Source organism: Cricetulus griseus, chromosome 5, assembly GCF_003668045.3.
Source record: "Cricetulus griseus strain 17A/GY chromosome 5, alternate assembly CriGri-PICRH-1.0, whole genome shotgun sequence".
Lineage (NCBI taxonomy): Eukaryota > Metazoa > Chordata > Mammalia > Rodentia > Cricetidae > Cricetulus > Cricetulus griseus.
Window position 1 is genome coordinate 67121883 of NC_048598.1, and position 21884 is coordinate 67143766.

Below are 21884 nucleotides of genomic sequence, written 5' to 3' on the forward strand. Positions count from 1 at the left end.
CCAGGGACAATTTCTTTATTGAAATCCAGAGAAGTAAATCGCCACTACCAATCTTGTGTTCTACACTGGAAGACTCCAGTGAGTCACAACACATCCTGCTCAAGGGGGAAGCTGCCTCCACTGACCATAAATCACTCATTCTCGCAGCCTAGCATAACCATTCTAGTTCCCTTCCTGTTGCTGTGATAAAATACGCTGAGAAAAAAGAACTTAGAGAAGGGAGGGATTATGAAGTTCCTAATTCTGGGTTGCAGTCTACACAGCAGGGAAGTCGAGGCAGGTGTGGGACAGCTGGCCACACCACCTCCACTATCAGAGCAGACAGAATGCATAATGCATCTGTCTTGCTTGCAGGCCCTCAGCTCAATGTCTCCACTTCTGCATAGTCCAGAAGCCCATCTACAGAACGGTATTGCTCACAGTGGCTGGGACTTCCCCCGTTAATTAATAGTTAGACAATGTCCCCATAGGCCAACCTGTTTGAGACCATCCCTCATTGAGACTGTCTTCCTAGGTGATTCTAGATTGGGACACTCAAAGCTGACCATCACAGCATCTCTCACAGACACCCTGCAGTCTAGGAGCTGTAAGTAAATTGCTTCCCACCCACCAGGGCACCCCACATGCTCACACCCTACCCCACAAGAAAACAGCTATAACTTACAACCACCCTCCTTCTAATTTTTCACATTAATAAAACAATAAACAAATCAAAGTCCCTGGATACTAAGTGACGGAGACTCTGAGATAGACAGACAGATCGGAGTCTCTGGATACTAAATGATGGAGACTGAGACAGACAGACAGACAGACAGACAGACAGACAGACAAGATCAAAGCTCCTGGATACTAAGTGACAGAGACTCTGAGACAGGCAGACAGATCAAAGCCCCTAGACACTCAGTGACAGAGCACTGAGACAGACAAACAGACAGACAGTACTCATTTGTGCATGCTTCTCCAAACACAGCCCAAATCTCATCCTGTGTCTGTCTTTTCCATGGGCAGAGCTCTCCTACAGACCCTACCTTCTTCTCATGGGTCCAGCCCAGGTGCCACCTCCAGGCTCCATGACTGTACCAAATTGTGCAACTAAGCTGGTTATGGCGCTGCACACCCGTAATCCTGGCACTTGGGAGGTTGAGACAGGAGGGCTGTCATAATTTCAAGGAAATCAAGGGGTACATGGTAAAACTTGGCCTCGAAAACAAAACTTTAAGGATTTTCTCTCACTTTCTACAATGGAATGGAGCCTACAAACAAATAAGAAGGATGAAGTGACACAGATTTGCTTCACTTGAGTTCCTCATGTGTTTTATCATCAAGTGACTTGTTCTTTTCAGAGTCATCACTTTGAGACAACATAGGTCCAGAATTATTTTTCTGAAAACATTCCCTAGCCCACTCACAAAGCCATATAAGCCAAACTTAACTTCTAATTTTACAAGCAATCCTGTCATCTGCATTAAACACACATTTGATATTTAATCTGAGTGGGTTACTATTATTACTGGTTTTTCAAGACAGGGTTTCTCTGTGTAATACCTCTGGCTGTCCTGGAACTTGATTTGAAGACCCAGCTAATCTCACAGAGATCCACCTGTCTCAGTCACTGAGGCACAGGGACCAAGTGTACATCCCCAGAAGCTATGAAGAAGACCAGATGTATAATTTGAGCATCTCCCTCCCCCGCTACATAATAGCCCTGGCTGTCCTGGAATCACTTTGCAGACCAAGCTGGCCTTGAACTCACAGAGATCCGCCTACCTCTGCCTCCCGAATGCTGGGATTAAAGGCGTGTGCCACCATCGCCCAGCAAGTTAAGAATCTTTAATCTTAGCTCTTCTACAGGGAGACAGACCGTGGAGGCAGGAGAATCACCAGATATTCTCAGGGCTGCTGTCCACAGCCAAAAAACCAACAAAAATACCCTATCTTAAACAAGGTGAAAGGTGAGGACTAACACCCGAGCTCCTCCTCTTACCTATGGTCTAATCCTTGCAAATGAGATCCAGTAGAATGTTAGATGTGCTATGGCTCAATGAAGTCATAAGCCAGATGCACAGTGCACTGTATGCTGCTTCTAGAAGAGAGAACTGTGCACCGGGCATAGAGGCTCTGTTCTCTTCAGCTCAAGTAGAGGCTTCAGTCTGACTCTGGCTCAGAGCATCTTATCAAAGCTTGCCATCCCCCCTGGGGAATGGATCATGTGTAAGACTCCAGTGATCAAAATGCACCACATATGGTGACACTCCTGAATAAGCTCAAAGCTACTTTGTCTTTCCAAAGCCATCACGGGGATGGAGGTGGGGCGGTGAGTTCCATTCACCATCTCCAGTTCATCTGTTCTCTAGCTGTTGTTACTCCTGCCACTGGTGTAAGAAGGGGGTTCTTTACATTCTAATTGTTCTCCCTTAAAACTGGAGCTAAGGACTTGGGGCATGCCAGTGGGTACCTGTGTCCTGGTGCTAAGTGTGTAAAGCAGACAGGGATACTAACAAACATCCTTTGCTGCCAGCTTCTGGGTGGCATGTGACTTATTCTTTTTATTTTTTTTCTTTTGGTTTTTTGAGACAGGATTTCTCCGTGTAATATCCCTGGCTGTCCTGGAACTCACTCTGTAGACCAGGATGGCCTCGAACTCAGAGATCTGCTTGCTTCTGCTCTCCAGTGCTGGGATTAAAGGCGTGCCATCACCACCCCACAGCTGACATGTGACTTCTATGGGAGGTGTCTGAAGACTATGCAGTACTGGAACAGAGGCACATGGGCAAGGGGACTTACTGAGAGGTCAATAATGGTCTTGATGGCCTTGTCTTTTCTCTTTATGAAGTCATCATCCTGCAAGACAGAACACAGGAATCAACCAGTTCTACTGAAGACTAAATGCAGTTGGACATACAATTCTCCCTCATCAAACAATTGCTCATCACTGCTGTGCATGAATTAGTACATATTTGCTTTTTAAAATCTGTGTCTATGCATGCACAGGTGCATATGTGTGTGCATACATGTGGAGGGGAGAAGACAACCAGAGCTGCTCTTCCTCAGGTGCTGTCCACTCTTTGTTTGGAGAGAGTCTCTCACTGTCCTGAAACTGACCAAGTAAGCTAAGCTGGGAAGCCTGGGAGTCCTAGGGACCTGCCTGTTTCCACCTCCCCAGGGCTGGTATTACAACCTAGCTTTTACAATGTCATTCAGGAATTAAATTCAGTACCTCCTACTTGCAAGGAGCTATCTCCCCAGCAATCAATTTTCTTATACATTGGGATATATCTCCCCAAAAGATAGGGCCTCTGCAAATAATGCAGACAGAGGTTTACGGTTAGTCAGAGAAAGAGAGGACATGGAGAGTAGTGATTCAGACAAACACCCAATCCTTGAAAGCACTGAATGTTCCAGCAAGAACCTACACTCTAAGCTTCAGTTCTTCCATCTACAAAACAGGGCACCAACACCCACATGATGGAGCAGCTGTCAGGATGAGGATGGAAGGCAGCAGTGTGCTAGAGCATTGGCTGGTGCTTAGTAACCTTACTGTTACAATTAGTACAAACTGTGTCTACAGGAAATGTGCTGTAGTTTAGGAGACATGTAGTCTCCTAAAAAGCTTTTTACAAACACAGAATTGTGGGCCGAGGCAGTGGCTCAGTCAGTGAAGCACCTGTCCCACAGGCATGAAGCCCTGAACTGGATCCACCCCAGAACCCAGGTAAAAAAGTCAGACCAGGAGCTATATATCTGTGACCCCGGCATGGGGAGGATCAGTCGGTCTAGATGAGTCTATGAGCTCTAGGTTCAGGAGAGACCTATCTCAAAAATTAAGAGAGAAAAGAAAACAGAAAAAAAAAGAGGGGTGGAGAGTGACTGAGGGAGGTACCAGACGCCACACACATGACAATGCTTATAATACACACAAGCTTTGCAATTTAATAAAAGTTCTGGGTCAACTACTAAATTTGAGAACAACACAACTCTAGAGATTTATCCTCAATGCCATCTAGAGAGCAGTTCTCATGAAGCATGAGATTGTTCAGAGGTGCCAAGTGGCAGGTGGGGTGCAGAAGGACCTACACTCATCCTACCCCAGCACTCTCTCAGTGCACTGACACCAGCAGAGAACAAGGGAAGAAGGGCACACACAAGATTGGCCAGAGACGCTTCTTCCGCAGTGGGGAGTTAATACCGAGAATTATGACCAGCCAAGATACTGAAAATACTTGACTGTTGCGTCCTCAGACCTAAAAGAGACAAGCATGTCAACTGGTGCATGGCTTGGGAAGGAGAGCTGTAAAATATGTGACATGGCTGATGCACCCATGAGCTGAGTGCATTTGTGACCACCTGCAGAAGATCAGTCAATATTCCAGCAAGCAACACTAACTGAACCAGTGGAGTAATAGTAAGGGAGGGGGGCATGGATGTGGGAAGGGCTCATGTTAGAGACTGGCCAGGGTGGGTAGGAAGGAGCTGGAAATTGATATGATCAAGATACCTTGTACATGTATCAAATTAAAGATTAAAAGGGGAAAAAAAAACCCCAGCAAGCTGAAGAGGTGGCTCAGTGGTTAAGAACTGTCATGCTCTCAGAGGACACAAGTCAGCTCCCTAGCATGCATGCCAGGTGGTTCAGGAGCTAGGATTCTAGCTCCAGGGAATATGACTTCTTTGGCTTCCTCAGGCACTTGCATAAACACACACACACACGAACACACACGAACACACACACACACACCAAATTAAATAAATCAAAAATTGGAAGGAAAGAAAGGAAGGAAAGAAGGAAGGAAGGAAGGAAGGAAGGAAGGAAGGAAGGAAGGAAGGAAAGAAATTGAACCTACCAGGACCAAAAAACACCTAATAAATAAGAAGAAAGTAGAGCATGGCACTGACCTCCGGGAGGCTGTAGGTCTTCTGGAACTGGGATATAGAATAGGAGCGGATGTAGTCACCCATTTCTTCCTTTGTTTCTATAGCTCGCTTCACCAGCCACTGGAGAAGAAAGTGAGAAAGTGTGAGGTGACAGGAATGGACTCCTACTGCAACGAATCTGCTCAGCCTGTGAACTTAAATTGGCATTTCTCCCCAGAACTGGGGAGAAATCATGAGCACACACTGTTCCACTAGAAGAGCAGCTAGCTGGGCATCCAAGAAGCTAAGCCCTGGTGACCTTGGGTGCCCAGCTGTAAGTAACTGCAGCATTTGAAAGCTACAGTCATGTGTCAAGGGAAGGAGGCCCAGTTGCTTGACATTCTTTTATTGTTGAGACAGGGTCTCATGTAGCCAGGCTAACCTCAAATTCACTGTGTAGTTGAGGATGCCCCCAAGTGCTGGGATGACAGGCATGTAGTGCCACACCTGCTTGTGCCTTGCTAGGGGTGGAATCCAGGGCTTACTGCCTGCTACGTACGAGCTCTATTAACAAACTCCATCCCCAGCTCTCGGTTCCTTGATATTCACTTCTCTCTCTCTCTCTCTCTCTCTCTCTCTCTCTCTCTCTCTCTCTCTCTCTCTCTCTCTCCTTGTATTTTATATGTATGGGTGCTTTGCCCACATGCATGTCTGTACACCATCTCCTGCACCCACAGTTGCAGATGGTTGCTGGCTGTCATGTGGGTGCTGGGAATTGATTAGATCCTCTGGGAGAACAGCCAATGCTCTTAAGTGCCAGGGCATTTCTCCAACCCCTCAATATTCTTTTGTTTTTAAAGATTTACTTTGTCTATGTCTATGTCTATGTCTATGTCTATGTCTATGTCTATGTCTATGTCTATGTCTATGTCTATGTCTATGTCTATGTCTATGTCTATGTGTGCATGGGGAGGATGAGCACATAAGTGGGGGAGTCTGCAGAAGCCAATAGAGGGCACTGGACGGCCAAAGAAGTTGTGAACTGTGTGACATGGGTGCTGGGAACTGACTCTGGTCCTCTGGAAGAACACCGAATGCTCTTAAGAGCTGAGCCATCTCTCCAGCCCCAGTTCCTAAATATTCTAGACACCAAAGAGCTACAGCATGAGTAAAGCAACTCACAATGTTAGAGCTCTTAGCGGAGACTGGAAGCTCAAGGCAGTGGAACTCACAGAGACCCGCCTGCCTCTGCCTCTGCCTCTGCCTCTGCCTCCTGAGTGCTGAGATTGAAGGCGTGCGCCACCATAGCCCAGCTTCAGTGGCTAATCTTAATGTCAACATGTTTTGTTTTCTGTTTGCTTGCCAAAAGGTGAAAAAGAGTACCACAGAGAACACTCCGTACAACCCCTCTTCTGTTAGATGAAAGAAACCCTTAGTGGTAGAAAAATATGTACTGAGTACAGAGCTGGGGGCATTGGGATCATTGGATGGAACTTTTTCCAAATCCTTGTGACATTGACGGTACTGAGTTTATGGAATCTTACACAGAGACACTACATAACTTTGCTCAATGATCTACAGCTACAAAAATCTAAACCCGGGAGTCACACCTGGGAGGTTTTCCATGTTAGGCAACTGGACAGATGTTTTATCATCATCATCATCATCATCATCATCATCATCATCATCATCATCATCATTACTATTAACACTTGTATTGATTATTTGGAAATTTCACATAATGCACCCCAATCATATTCACTTCCCAGACCTCCCAGGTATAACCCCACCCTTATGACCTCCCCAAAAACAATATACTCACTGGAGCATGGTCAAACTCGCAGTGGCCAGTCTCTTAAAGAAAACTAAGTCCTTCCCCACCCCTGTCCCCACCAGACATCATCAACTGTGAAGAGCTACACTTCAGTTTCCCTATCACAATTGTTAAGAGTTCTCTTCAATGGCTTCCTGTCTGGACTGTTTCTTTGCGGGGAAAGCTGTCACCAAAGCATTTTTGTCTCTCATTCTCAACTGTGAGTTTGCAGTCATTGATGCCACTGCAAAAATAGCTTCCTAGCCCTTTACAGTCAGCGGTAGCATAGATCATGTCTTCTACAGGGTTTCTGGCTACAGCAAGGGTTACAGATATCAACATGGTTTCAGGTGGAAAAAGAATGTATAAAATGGATTTTTATTGTGGTTCCTAGTCCCATAAGGCTGGTATCTGGAAGCTCCCGGCTCTGCTCTTCCTAGTTTCCAACTTAAAAACCTCTTGTAATTAAAACACACATGCTATTGTGTAATATTTTCCTCCAGGATTGAAACATTCCATCCTACAGGAAAACTCTTTAAACAAGAAGGTAAACATCAGGAATTCCCTGAAGTTGACCAGATTCACTAGGCCCCTCCTTGCCAGAGTAAGCAATAAAGGCTGAGAAACCCCCTCAGAGAGAAGGAAGGCAAGCGGCAAAGACTCTCAGACAACCAGAGCTGTAAATATGACTCTGAAACCATCGGAGCAGCCCAGAAGAAGAAACCAGGGGAGCTGCCTGGAAGAGGTTTAGATCTGGAAATGACAATCTCCGCCTGTTGAGCTGCCTGCAGGTGGCTGTGCAGTGTGCTCCAGGGTCTCAGCTTTGTGAGCAGTCAGGTGGGCGTTGGTAGCTATATTGAGTCATTTGTGCTCCTGGAAGTAACCCCTCACCCATGTTCCTGTAAGTAACTCTACTAAATTCACTGGTTCACCAGGACTTTGGTGGTACCATACTTTGATCTATTGTGGGCTCCCTATCTGAGTGAGTAGACATATGTGTATGTCCCCCCAGGAAAAGTTTGTTCATGCAACATGTGCACAAACACAAATATGCACACACAGGTACAGACATAGACACACAGACACACATACCCTGTGGACAATGCATCCACTGAGCCTCTACTTCTCCTTCCTGCTCTTCATGAATTCGTTCCATCACTCAAGAGCACAGTGGAAGACAGAACCATTTATCAGAGTTGACAGTCCCTCCTCAAAGAGCACTCCTATAATCCTCAAAGCAATCTGGGGACAGTGGGGATTTACCACGCTCAGCATACTTGGCCAGGTTCAGTTGCCTAGACACCTAGATAAATGGCCCATAGCAAGGTACTCCTGTAGGAATGGGGAAATTCTATAGTTTTTTTTTTTTTCAATTGTGTGCATGGTGCACACCCATATGCCATGACTCGCATGTGGAGGTCAGAGAAAAACTCTGTGGAGTCACTTCACTTCTCCCATCTTTATGTGGGTTCTGGGAATCACATTTAGGCCTTCAGGGTTTTACAAGTGCCTTACCTACAGAATCATTTCAATGACTCAAACTGTGCTTGTTCAGAAGAGAGCCAGCACAAGTAAACGATGTGACTAGGAAGCAGGTGCCCAAACTAAGTTGGCTTCATGAATATAACATGCTACACAGCACATGTATCATGGGACATGTCCCTATACTGTATATATCCCAGGAATAACGCTTCTGTTGTTAGCACTTTCACTTATTTCCACTACAGCATCAACCCTGCCACCAGCAGACACTGCCTGAAATCATAAGCAGGGCAGGAAGAGATAGAATTAGGTTGTACTGGAGCCTCCTCTATTCCCACCAAGTACCATGGCCCTGGGTCTCACAGTGTCTGCCCTAGTTTCCTTTCTGCTGCTGTGCTAGAAAACAGTGTAGGAGAGGAAAGGTTTCTTTCATCTCACAGTTACAGGCTGCAAGTCCATCACTGTGAGGAAGTCAAATCAGGAACTGCAAACAGTCACATCTCAGCCACAGTCAAGAACAGAGAGAAAGGAATACATGCAGGCCAAGTGTTTGGCTAGCTGTCTCTACTCTTAAGAGTCCAGGGACCCAAATCAGGAAAGGTACTGTTTTCTTCAGGCTGTGTCTTCCCACACCAAGTACGGCAATCAAGATTATCTCTCGCAGATATACCTACAGGCAGGCTGATCCACACAGTACAGTGCTACTCCCTTCCAACATGGTTCTCACTTGTGTCAATCTGAAGATGAGAACTAACCATGAAGCCAGGTGTGGTGGTGCACGCCTTTAATCCCAGAACTTGGAAGGCAGAGGCAGAGGCAGATAGATTTCCGTGAGTTTGAGGCCAGCCTGATCTACATACAGAGTAAGTTCCAGGACAGTCAGGGCTGTTATACAGAGAAACCCTGTCTCAAAAAACCAAAACCCCAACCAAACAACAAAAAAGAAACTAACCATGCAGTGCTCATCTCAGTTCATCTCTACCTCCTTGTAGATGGATCACTGGACCCCGATTCTGACCTTTCATGTCTGTTTCTATTACACCTTTGGAGATGTTCTTTGTTGGATCATAGAGAGTGTGATCTGGCAGAGAAGGTAAAGAAGGCTGCATCCAAGGAGCCTCTCAGAGAACCTGTTCACGAGTTCCCATTGTCAAAGATAATGAAGGGAACCTCTCTACCGTGACTCCCCTAGCACTTGAAAAGAGTATCTACTTTCATAGTCTCAGATCCAGTATGGGAGAATAAGACATGTCTTAGCCAGCTGGTCTAGTCTACTTGGCAAATAGACATGTAATGATCAATGCCCAACATTGTCCTCTGGTTTGCACTCACATGCATGCACACGTGTGCATACCCACATACATGAACACTTGTATGCCCCTACATATAAGCAATTCCATGCTGGTGCACTAACAAACCTATGTGCACTGACACACACACACACACACACACACACACACACACACACACACACACACACACACAGAGAGAGAGAGAGAGAGAGAGAGAGAGAGAGAGAGAGAGAGAGAGAAAGAGAGAGAGAGAGCTAAAAAAGAAAAACAAAAGCATTTGATGGGAACATTCAAAGATTGTAGCAGCGGCCAGTGTGAAACTACGGTGCATGGAACACCAGCTACCTTTTAAGAATGATGACAAGAATCCCCATCAACTGTGCTGCACCAAATCCATCCCACACTCACCACACCCGAGAACCAGGCTGGACTGTCTGAGAGCCAGATGTGTTCCAGGAACTCTTAGTTTAGAGACAAGAATCCACATAGAAGCCCTCACCTGCACAACAGGGAATATGTGAATAAAATCCATGCCCTGGATCTGATGGGGCTCCAGCTGGTGGGGACACTTCATCCTTGGGAGAACTGAGACAATCTTTTCCGATAGAGCTCTGTCCAGAAAACAAAACAAAACAAGCAGAGTGAGGACACTGAGAGGCTCTAAAGACATCTCTGATGTTTAGGCAGCCCCCCCACCCTCCAAGGTAGTCTCGGCACAAGAGAAGAGCAATTCAGCTGCGTGCATGTAAGGTCGCAAAACTGACTCCTCTCATCATTTATTCTCTCTCTCTCTCTCTCTCTCTCTCTCTCTCTCTCTCTCTCTCTCTCTCTCTCTCTCTCTCTCTCTCTCTCTCTCTCTCCCCCTTCCTCTCCAAATGCAGCCCAGGCTGGCCTCAAACTTGCTAAGCGGACAAGGATGATGCTCCTGCCTCCACCCTGGTGCTGTTGTTACAGGTTTGTGCCACTGTTACATGTGGTGCTGGGGGGTCATCTACCCAGACTCTACACTAAGCCAATAGAGACAAGCAGCTTTCTGGTTCTAGGTCCTGGCGCAGTGTGGGTCTTTATGAGCAGCACACTGGCATGCTATTCTTTAGCACCGTATTGTTCAGCAGGAGAGGTGCTCCCTCTAGTGGGCCACAGAGCTATAGCTTGCAAAAGGACCATTTAGTCACTTAAAATCCAGAGGAACAAACAGTCAATCCTTTGGAAAGAGTTCTCCCTGGCCACTCACTCCTCAGAGCCAGTTTAATCAGGCAATTCATAAACGCCTGGAGGGAAGGATATAGCAAGTCATTTTGGGTTTTATGAGCCTCTTAAAACTGCCTCCCAGAAACTATAGCCAAGTCCAGACAGTCCCAGGGACAAGTGAGAGTGGCTGCCAGCACTAACCCTGATAGCAGGAGCAACAGGGAAGGGGAAGGGCAGGGGAAAGAAGTCAGGAAGACTTCTTAGAGGTGGTCATCAGGAGAATTCGGACTCTTAAAAAGTCAGGAGAAGGGGTGTCCTGGTAAGTTCTGTCAACCTGGCACAGCCTGGAGTCTTGAGTGGAAGGCCTCAATTAAGGAACTGCCCAATCAGACTGGCCTGCATGTATGCATGGGGATTCTCTTGTTAATTGCTATAGATTGCCCAGTCAGTTCATGTTGGGCAGCACCAACCCTACACATGTTGCCCTGGAGTATATACGAATGTTAACCAAGCATGAGCCTGGAGGCGAGTGAGCCAGCAGGATCCTGCTGTGGATACTGCTCCTGTTCCTGCTTGAGTTGCTACCTTGACTTCTTCAAAGATGGACCTGTAAGCCAAATAATCTCTTTCCTCCCATGGCATCTATCATAGCAACAGAACAAATCAATAAAACACAGGACAAGTGTAGGTCACCAGGCAAGCTTCCTACCTTAAGATTTTAGTATGACCACTGTCATTACAGATTATATTTAGACAAGATCTTGTTATATAGGCCAGAATAGCCTCAAACTTATAATCCTTCTGCCTCAGCTTCCTGAATGCTTGGATTACAGGTGAGCACCACCACACCCAGCCCACTCTTTTAGAGCTTTCAGTGTTAGACACACTCATTCCTCCTCCACTACAGTCGATTTGTCCTGGATCTAAACCCCAGCCCTATCACCACCTCTGGGACATCTAGCGAGTTGCCAGCTTGGGCTGACAGACCCATAACAAAATGAGAATCAATTGGGACAGAAAGATTACTCAGAGGATAAAGGCATTTATGGCAAGCCTGCCAAGCTGAGTTCAGTCTCTAGGACCCACATGGTGGAAGGAGAGAACCAACTCCATGCAAGCTATGGAACACACACACGTACACACACAGAGCAAAAAACTTAAAATGTGGAAGGAAAAAGAAAAGAATAATCCTCATCTCACCTGTTCAGAGGCAGGACAAATGATAAAATGCATGCAACAGAGCTGGGAAGAGGTTCCCTTCATCTAGAATCCTTTCCCCCACTGCTCACGTCTCTCAAAACTGCACGTCTCCCACAGTCTTTCCCAGGTCGCAGTACTGACACAGTTTCCATATACATTTTATTCCTTCAAGATTTACTTTTTAATTATGTATGTGTGTGGCCATCGGATACCCTGGAGCTAGAGTTAGGCTGTACTGTCTAGTTTTATGTCAACTTAATGCAAACTATTGTCATTTGAGAAGAGGGATCATGAACTGAGAAAATACAGCCACTAGAATGACTTGTGGGCAAACCTGTGGTACATTTTCTTTGATTAGATACTGATAGGGGGAGAGAGGGCCCAGGCCACTGTATATGATGCCACCCCTGTACTGGTGGTTGCAGGCCGAGCAAGCCAGTAAGTAGCACCCCCTATTTCCTGCCTCCAGGTTCCTGCCTTGACTTCCTTCTAAGACGGACTGTGATATGGAAATGGGAGTGAATTAAACCCTTCCTCCCCAAGTTGCTTTTGGTTATGGTGTTTTAATCACACAGTAGAAAAATAACTAAGACAACACAGAGGGTTGTGAGCTGCCCAGCCTTGGCTGGCACTGAGCACAGAACTTTGATCCTCTGAAAGAGCAGTATATATTCTTAACCACGAAGTCATCTCTTCAGCCACACAGTTTACTCCTTATTTGATATCTGTGTCTGTGCCATACTAATTATAAGCTTTACAGAGGCAGGGCACGTCTCCTCAGTGTTCCCAAAGAGCCCAGAATAACGTCTGACCCGAGGCATTCATACAGACTTGATGAATATTTATTGAAAGGATTAACAAAGAGACTCTTTCAGTTTTCTCTTTTAGAAAGTACCATTTACACTGGCAAGGTGGCTCAGTAGGTTAAGAAACTTTCTGCTAGGCCTGACAACCTGAGTTCAATCCCTGGGACCTAGTTACACACACACACACACACACACACACACACACACACACACACACACACACACAAGTACCATTAGGTCAAGAAGATTGTATTTCCTTATTTTTCTGACCCCATTCCTGTATTTAGTAATTACTATAAAAATGACTATACATTTAAGAATCCACCTGAAGATAAATCATAGAAAGTTAACTGTTATCATAAACATTATGCCCTTTATCATTTTGAAGCCAATGTTAGGATGGTAGTTGGAGGTAGACAGCCAAATAGAGAGGTTAAAACATCTAGTCTACACACTTAGAAACCAGAAGAAACCACATGATGTTAATGGGTTAAGAAACAGAATCTTGGGCTGGGGAGAGGGCTCAGTAAGTAAAGGGAACGTCTTGAAAGCCCAGGGGCCTGAGACATAATCCTAAATTCCATGGGTGGAGGGAGGAAGAGAGGGTGGAGGGGGAGTGGTGCAAGGTGATGCACCACTGTAAACCAGTGCTGACTGGAGAGGTGTAGACAGGCAGTCCCCTGTGAAACACTGGCTTGTCAACCTAGCCTACTTTGCAAATTCCAAGCCAGTGAGAGACCCTGTCCTTAAAGAGGTAGACAGTGCATTAGGAACAAGAGCCTAGGTCAAAAAAAAAAAAAAAAAAAAAAAAAAAAGAGCCTCGGTCATCCCCGGGCTTGCTTACACACACACACACACACACACACACACACACACACACACACCAGATTAAGTACAGCTTTATAGCATGAGAAATGAAAAAGAATGTGTATATAAACATAAACACGCAAGCACCATCTCCACCATAAAGCTCCCTCCTCCCCTTCATTAGATCCTTCTATGGCAAACCCTGGCAACTTACATTTTTTGACCGATTGTAGAGTTTTCCTGAAAGAGCAAATCAACATCCACATCAAAGTTGCAAGTGGTGATACACCATGTCATTCCTCCTACTACCTGCAAGAAAGGAGAATGCTGTTTCTCATGAACCCCTCAAGAAGAGTGGGGGTGGGGGGTATGAACTGAATTCCTAAACAGTTCAGACAGACTCAGTAAGTACACAAAATTATAAATATCTGCTGTGTATGCCTGTGTGTCCATGTGTGTGTGCACGCATGTGGAAGCCAGATACCAAACACTGGTATCCATCCTCAAGATGCTGTAGACCTTGTTTATTGAGACAGAAATCTCTCACCAGCCTGGTACTTGATTAGGCTGGCTGGCCAAAGAGTCCCATGAATTTTCCTGTCTCTGTGTCCCCAGTGCTGGGATGACAAGTGCCCACCACAGCACCCAGATTTTGATATGGATTTTGGGAATTGAACTTAGGTTGTCTTGCATATATAACACTTTACTGACAGCTATCTCTGGAGCCTTCCCAAATAATATATCTTTAGAGGGAATGTGTCTTCCTTACCCACCATTCAGCAACTAGAACAGCTAAATCCTTCTGCAGTGGTGGCAATGTCCATCCCCACACTGCATGCTACAGAAGCTACCATCCCTGCATGGCTACTGATCATTCAAAGTGCTGCCAGTGTCACTGAGAGACTGACTGTTAGTATGAAATGGTCTCATCACTCACCGGATCCTCTCCCAAGGGAAGGGTCAGACATTATGTGTTCAGGGACTTCTTTTGTATGTGTGTATGTGATGGGAATGTGTGTGTGTGTGTGTGTGTGTGTGTGTGTGTGTGTGTGTGTGTGTGTTCACCTGTTCGTGGGCATATGGAGGTCAGAGAGAGAGATATCACGTGTCCTCTATGATATGCCTGAAATTTCTGAGACAGGGTTTCTCACTCAACTTAGAGCTCACCATAGCCAGGAAGCATCAGGGCTCCTCCATTTCCCCAGTGCTGGGAATACAACAGCACACCACTACAGCTAGCCTTTTACATGCATTCTGGAGCCTGAATTCAGATCCTCATGCTTGCACACCAAGGAGAGATTTCTTACCCAGCTTCTTAGTGCCAGATTGACAGAGATCATGTGGGCAGCAAGGCTGATATTCTCTGGCTCCTTATTTAATAGCTGAGATGTACAATAAAATACACATTCCCAGGTCTCCAGCCCAGACCCACCTAAGCCATTCAGTGGAGGAGGTCTAGACATACTTATTATAAAACATCCCTTGAGGGTTCTGCTACATACAGGAGGAGGACGACACCCCTGAGCATGCAGCACAATTTCCTGGCCTACCTTGCCATTAGTCCCAGATGCTTGAGAACATAGTCTACTCGGTATCATATAATTTAGTCTCTGCCTGTTGGTTCACTTGCCATTCTCTGTAGCAGTGGAGCTCTCTGGGTGAAGGACTACTTTTTATCTGTGTCCCCAACACGTCATTCTATGTCCTATGCATGTTAACCATTCACAGTTCTCTTAACTTAAAAAATGCGACCCCAGGGCTCAGTGGTTAAGAGTGCTTGCTGCTCTTACAGAGAACTTGAGTTTGGTTCCCAGCACCCACACTGTAACTCCAGCTCCAGGAGATCCAATGCCCTCTTCCAGCCTCCATGGGCACCTGTACACCCTGACACACACATACATGTAATTAAAAAGAAAACAAACCTTAAGATTCCATCCAATGGTGAAGCTCCCTCCTCTAAACATAGCAGCTGCCATCTACAGAATATCTGCTATCGCTTGTAAGTATTTGGTTCAGGGTAACTATGAACTCAGGTTATTTCTACATATACTATATAATTCCTACCCAAACTTCATGCTCCTTAAAAGTGAAACAATTTCTTGTATGTAAGTAGGGGTCATGTGTACATACACATACATGCCTATTCATTGAACCACAGGTCCACTAGAAGAGACAGGTCTCTCACTGCACTAGAACTCATCAATTTGGTTAGGCTGGCTGGCCAGGAAGCTCCAGGGATCTGCCTGTCTCTACATCCCCAGCACTGAAATTAAAAGCATTCCACCTGCCACCATGCCTGGCATTTTCTTTTTTTTTTAAACATGGGTTGTGGGTTTCCATTCCAGGTCCCCATGCTTTCCCAGCAAACATTTTAATGATTGAAGGAGCTGTCTCCCCAGCCTGAGAAAACAGCTCTTTTGTTTGTTTACATTTCCTAAAATCTGTGCACAGAAGAGGAATGTAATTGCATCTATTGACTTGCAATTCTCTTTGAAAAGGAAGTCTAGGTAAATCCATGATGAATCCGGCTGGGGAGGAATGGAATCATGGGTACAGAGGATGTAAAAACACAATCACTTCATCCTCCACTATCTTGGTTAATCATGCTATCCTTCAAAGAACAGCGCAGCAGTTAGCAAGGCTTTCTCTTACCTTGTCAAAAGGAGACAAGCCTTTGATTCTTGCTCTGAAATACCCAGCTGCAACCAAGAGCTCCAGAATTTCAGTCAACTTAACATTCTGTTCTTCATCTTCTCTCGTTTCCACCTAGAACAAAAGGGATGTGCATAACTGGTAAAGGCCATCTTGACTGAGTGGAAACAAAATATACCCTTCTGGTGCCACAATCACATTGCCAAAAGTCTGCTCCCTTCACCTAAATCACTGCAGTACTTTCTCCAAACTCCTAAGATGGCTCAGTGGATGGAGCACTTATCCCATTAGCATAAAGACCAGAGTTCAGATCCTCAGAAGCCATGTAAATGCTGGGCAGGTATGATGATCTACCTGTGGTTCCAAACTTGGAAAGCAAAGACCACAATCTAGCTATTAGTAGCGAGACTAGCCCAACTGGTAAGCTCTGGGTTCAACTGAGAAGCCTTGCCTCAATGAATAAGGTAGAGACTGACTGAGGAAGAAACCTGATGTCAACCTCAGGCCTCCACATGCACTTGCCCATGTGAACATCCATACACACATGTATAAACATATTTAGGGACCACACACACACAAATAAAGTAGGAATCCTTCAAGTATTCAGTCTTCATGTGTCATGAAGATACTGTCAAGAAGAGGACACTACATCCCAGAAGGACCATCTCCCACCTCAACTCATGTGTGCATCATTCCTGCAGGCTGCCTACCCAAGTATATGGCTGAGGTCTTTTGTCCACTAACCCCAAAATGCAGAACTGTATTTGTGCAAGAGAACCAGTGAGATAAGTTTTGGCACAAGACACTGAGTGGGGATGTTTGATTCCAAATTCACTTTACCCATTAGCACTGAAACAAAATGGGAAGGTGCCATGGGCTGATACACAGAAAACAAAAGACCATAGTTTCTTGAAAGCAAAAAAACAAAACAAAAAACAAAAAACCATGACACTGGTTAATACATCTAGTTACTAAACCCAGAACACTGATGGTCAGAGAGATAGTTCATGGTTAAGGGAACACACTGCTCTTCTAGAACACCCATGTTCAGTTCCTCTAGCCTACACCAGACAGCTCATAACTAACTGATCTCATCTCCAGGGTATCTGACACCCTCTTCTGGCCATCATAGGCTCCCAAAGTCACATGAAGACGTACAGACATATAAGAAGTAAAAATAAATAAATCTATAACCAAAGCATTGGTGAAGATGAATCGCAATGAACCCTTAAACCAGGCCAAAGAAATTTCCAACTGTCCTGCTCTCCACTGTAGCTCACAGAAGCTAGAAGAAGGGTCTAGTTCTCTTTCTTTCATGTAGACACAAAGGGGCTTAAAAACTGAACTTCATGAATTAACTGGATTAGTGAGAGCCAAGTGACAGGAATGTTGTTTTGTCTTTTAAGATAGGGTCTCATGCACCTGAGCTTGGCCTTGAACTTGCCGTGCAGTTGAGGACAATGACCTTGAATTTCTGATTCTCCTGCCTCCCCAGATCTGAGATGACAGGCATACACCACCTCCCAGTGCTGAGGTTACAGGCATGCACCCCCCCCCCCAATTTTTGCTGTGCTGGGGATAGAACCTAGGGCTCAAGCATGCTAAGTAAGCACTCTACCATGAACCCTCATTATTTTGGATCTTTTAAATTTTACCCTTGTTCTATAGTTCTTAGGATACAAGGCCAATATTTTTTCTTAAATGCATACCTATGTACAGACTATATAATATAGGCATTGTTTTGTTTTCCCTGTGTTTTGCTTTTTTCTTTTTTGAGACAGGGTCTCACTATGTATGTCACCCTGGCTGGTCTGGAACTCTTTATGAAGACCAGGCTAGAAAAGCGCAGCAAACCAGAGCCAGCCTCCTGCAGTCCATGAAGTGGCCAGCAAACTCATAAGAGTGGTTTGGTTTTAGGAAAACACCCACTAATTTGAAGGCTTTAAGGTAGAACTGGAAGCCTAGACAGGACTCTATAGCAGAAGGCCAAGAAAAGCCTTAGAGCTAGGACAATAGCTCAGTCAGTAAAGTGCTTGCCTCACCCACTTGAGTTCAATCCCCAGATCCCACATAAACATGCCAGGCATGGTGCTGTGCACTTGTAATCCCAGGACAGAGGATCCCCTGGGACTCACTGGCCAACCAATCTAGCATATTTGGTGAGCTTCGGGCCAATGAGACTGTTTCAAAGGAGGTTTTCAGTGTTCTTAAGGATGACAAGGGAGGATATATTCTAGCCTCCACACACATGTTCACATATGCACTTCAACACACACACACACACACACACACACACACACACACACACACACACGGGAGGGAGGAAGGGAGGAAGGGAGGGAGGGAGGGAGAGGAGGAAGAGAGAGAGAGAGAGAGAGAGAGAGAGAGAGAGAGAGAGAGAGAGAGAGAGAGAGAAATTAAGTGGCAAAGAAAACTTGAAATAGTACAGTGCAGACCCCACTTTTCACAGTCCCAGGTAAAATCAGAACAACACACACATGCAATTTTACCTAATGGAGTTGTGACAACTGGTGACACATTAGCCCTTCCACTACTATAGCCTCAACTGAGCACAGAGAACACAGTGTCCCTGTAATGAGTAGGATGAAGATGCAACAGAAAGATTTGTGAGCAGCACAGGAAGGCAAGATCGGTGCAGGTGAATATCAATGGGTACCAGGCACAGTGCCAAAGAACCAGGCACGCCTCTGCCAAAGCCAACCTTAGAAAGGGGTGCAAGTGCAGCAGGGGTGTTCCCTATTTCTCTCTGGAAACTGGGACTCTTCGTCGAGCTCTGGACTTTGAGCAAATCCGGTAGCCAAGCTCTAACGGTGGCCCAAAGAGGCTAGCTGAGCTTTTACTCCAAGCAAGCGTGGAAATCCTGTCCCTCGGATCGGACGAGTACTGACTGAATGCTTGAGTACACCCATGCCACACATGGAAAGGTCGTCCCTCTTTAGTTCAAGCAACAGTCTTCCTGCCCAGGCACAGGGCACCACAGGAGAGGGTGTCCTCAACTCTGCCACCACCCCGATGTGCGCAAGGTTCCCAAACTTCCTCCACCTTCCCGGGCCCGGGGAGTGGTGAGTGTGTATTGGGGAGGGTGGGTCTATAAGCTGGGAAGGTGGCATTCATTCCTTCCCGACAAAAGGGAATGAGAGGCTGGCCACCTGGACCCCCGCCGAAGGAGTCGTGAGTTCCAAGGTCACCGCCCTCTGCACACCCGGGACCAGGGCAGTCCCTCTGAACGTCTCGTGACTGCTGAGACTCCTGAGCGCAGCAGTCTTGGCCTCGGGGAGCCAGTTTCGCAACGTGAGGGGCTTCCAGACAGCCCGAGATAGGACTCCCGGGGACCTCGTGATGTGTGATGTTGCCGCTGGGCAGGGACCGTTCCCCCTATCCCCAGAGGACCCAGGAATCTTTAAGTTTGCACCCAGCAAATCGCTGCACCCTTGCACGCCGGGGGACCAGTCAGTCAGCTGTCCCTCCAGGGTACCCAGGGCCCGCCTTGGGGCAGACACATCTGAGCAACCGCATAGTGTCCCCGCCGCCTCCCAAGCCGGTCCCTGCCCGCCGCCCCGGGCTTGGCCCTCTCTGCCCAGCAACCCCAGGGTGTCAGGGACAGAGGTCCTCACCTCGGGGAGCCCCTGGCCCTCCGGCCCCTTGGGCAACCCCATGATCCGGATGCGCTGATGTGGAGCCGGAGGGAGCCGGTCCTACAACTGAACTGTGATCCGGGTGGGGTGCAAAGCGGAAACTTCCTTCACAGGAGCTGACACTACCACAGCCGGTCGGAGAACCGTGGCCCCGCGGAGCATGCGCACTAGGGCGGAAGCGCTGTACCACTGCGCCTGCGCAAGGGCAGAAGGCGCTGCTGGGCGGGGCGGGACCCTGAGTAACCGATCCTCCCCTCAGGGGCGGTACCGAGCTGATGGTTCCGCCTAGGCTACTTTTTCTTTCTTTTAAATTTTTTTCTCTTTTCTAATTTTTCCTTAAAAATATTTTTTCTTTCTTTTTTTTTTTTAGTTTCTTTCTTCCCTCCTTTAATTTTCTTGAGACAGTGCCTTAGCCAGCCTGGTTTAGCATTTGCTATATAGCTAAGGATGACCTTAAATTTGTGATCCTCCCACTTCCATACCCGACATAATGAGATTATAGATATATCTCACCATTCCCAACTCTATTTTTAAAAAACAGTTTACAAAGTGCAGATTTCCTTATGGAATTTTCATAATCCTTAGTTTTACTTGAACGCCCATCTTGTTTTCCCCATATATCCTTCCACCTCCAGTATTCCTCCCTTCAACAGTTTTGTAGTTGTCCTCATCCCTCTCCCTCAAAGTCTCTTCTTGTCCTCTTATGCACCCTTTTCTAGTTCCGTGGCCTCCAGGAGCTTCTTAAAAGGTATTTCCGTGTGTCCTGAGGATTTCTAGTTCTTCCCCTTCTTTCCCCTCCCTTCCCCTCCCCTCCCCTCCCCTTCCTTCTCCTGTGAGTTCTGATGCTGTAAGTTCTGTTCTCTCCAGGCCTTGCTTTGGAAGCGCCCAGCTCCTGAGTCAGTCCCTGTGCAGATACAATTGCTTTATGTGGCTAAGGCCCAATTCCAGCAATTTTTAAAACACTCTTGTGTCAATAGTGGAGAGGCTACCGTAAAGGCTCTTCTCCTATAATGAGATTGATGACTACCTTATATGCCATCCTAGAGCCCTCATCCAGTAGCTGATGGAAGCAGAAGCAAAGATTCACAGCTAAACACTGAGCTGAACTCCTGGAATCCAGCTGTAGAGAGGGAGGAGTGATGAGCAAAGTGATCAAGACCAGGCTGGGAAAACCCACAGAAACAGCTGACCTGAGCAAGTGGGAACTCATGGGCCCCAGTCTGAACCAGGCCCCCTGAACGTGGGTGATGGTTGGGAGGACAGGACAGTCTATGGGGTTTCTGGCAGTGGAACCAGTATTTATCCCTAGTGCACGAATAGGCATTGGGAGCCCATTCCCTATGGACAGATACTCTCTCAGTCTAGATACACAGGGGAGGGCCTAGGTCCTGCCCCAAATGTGACAGACTTTGATGATTCCCCCATGGGAAGCCTCACTTTCCCTGAGGAGTGGATGGGGGTGGGATGAGCAGTTCCTGAGGAGGATGGGAGGGAGAAGGAACTGGGATTGGTATGTAAAATAAGATTGTTTTAAATTTAAATAAAAATTTATTTAAAAAATAAAACGCTCTTGTGCAAGTTATCAATATATGGGCCTGGGGACAGAACCCCCCCCAAAAAAGGGATTATTAAGGTCTGTTGCCTGCCTCCCTCTTCATCTAATTTCCAGGAAACTTCATTTGGGATAATAATCCCCAAGCCATCCAGTCCCAGTATCCTGAGTCATTCAGGAGAAGTAATTCACAGAATGCAGAATGCTGTGCTCATGTTATACTAGCTGCTGCACCACTCATGTGCACACCCCTGTCTGCCCCAGTGGATGGTAGCTATACAAAAGAAAGAGTTGTCTCTCTTCCCACCACCCAGCACCTGCTCCATAACGGCCTCACAGCTTAATTTCTTCTTAAGAGATGGAGGCAGAAGTGACATAAACTTGTTTGCTTAGGCTAGATCTTTACTAAAGTAGGGTGTCAGGTGGCAGGGATGTCAGGAAAGTCAGGGGAGGCAGGGTTGGCAGTGTTGGTAGGGGATGGCAGGGGTAGAGAACTGTAAGAGCATGTGTTAAAGGATCTTTAACCTCCTTAAGGTTAAAGGAGTTTTGCGTTTGCTCCCTTCTTTATATCTCTGACTTCAA

The 21884-nt window shown here is 46.3% G+C and overlaps 1 protein-coding gene across 2 annotated transcripts in view; it reads right to left on the reverse strand.

The window, feature by feature from the left end:
* Positions 1–19928, reverse strand: part of Ccdc93 (coiled-coil domain containing 93) — a 77021-nt gene extending 57093 nt beyond the window's left edge. For both annotated transcript variants that reach the window (XR_004770014.1, XM_027417785.2), the window contains exons 1-6: positions 19730–19928; positions 16095–16208; positions 13657–13751; positions 9938–10049; positions 4894–4992; positions 2785–2841 (exon numbers count right to left, since the gene is read on the reverse strand). Coding sequence is in view for 1 of the 2 variants with exons in the window: in XM_027417785.2 (XP_027273586.1) it covers positions 2785–2841; positions 4894–4992; positions 9938–10049; positions 13657–13751; positions 16095–16208; positions 19730–19771 (519 nt within the window). In the remaining variant the exon portion in view is untranslated. The remainder of the gene's footprint in view (positions 1–2784; positions 2842–4893; positions 4993–9937; positions 10050–13656; positions 13752–16094; positions 16209–19729) is intronic.
* Between the last annotated feature and the right edge of the window lie 1956 nt (positions 19929–21884).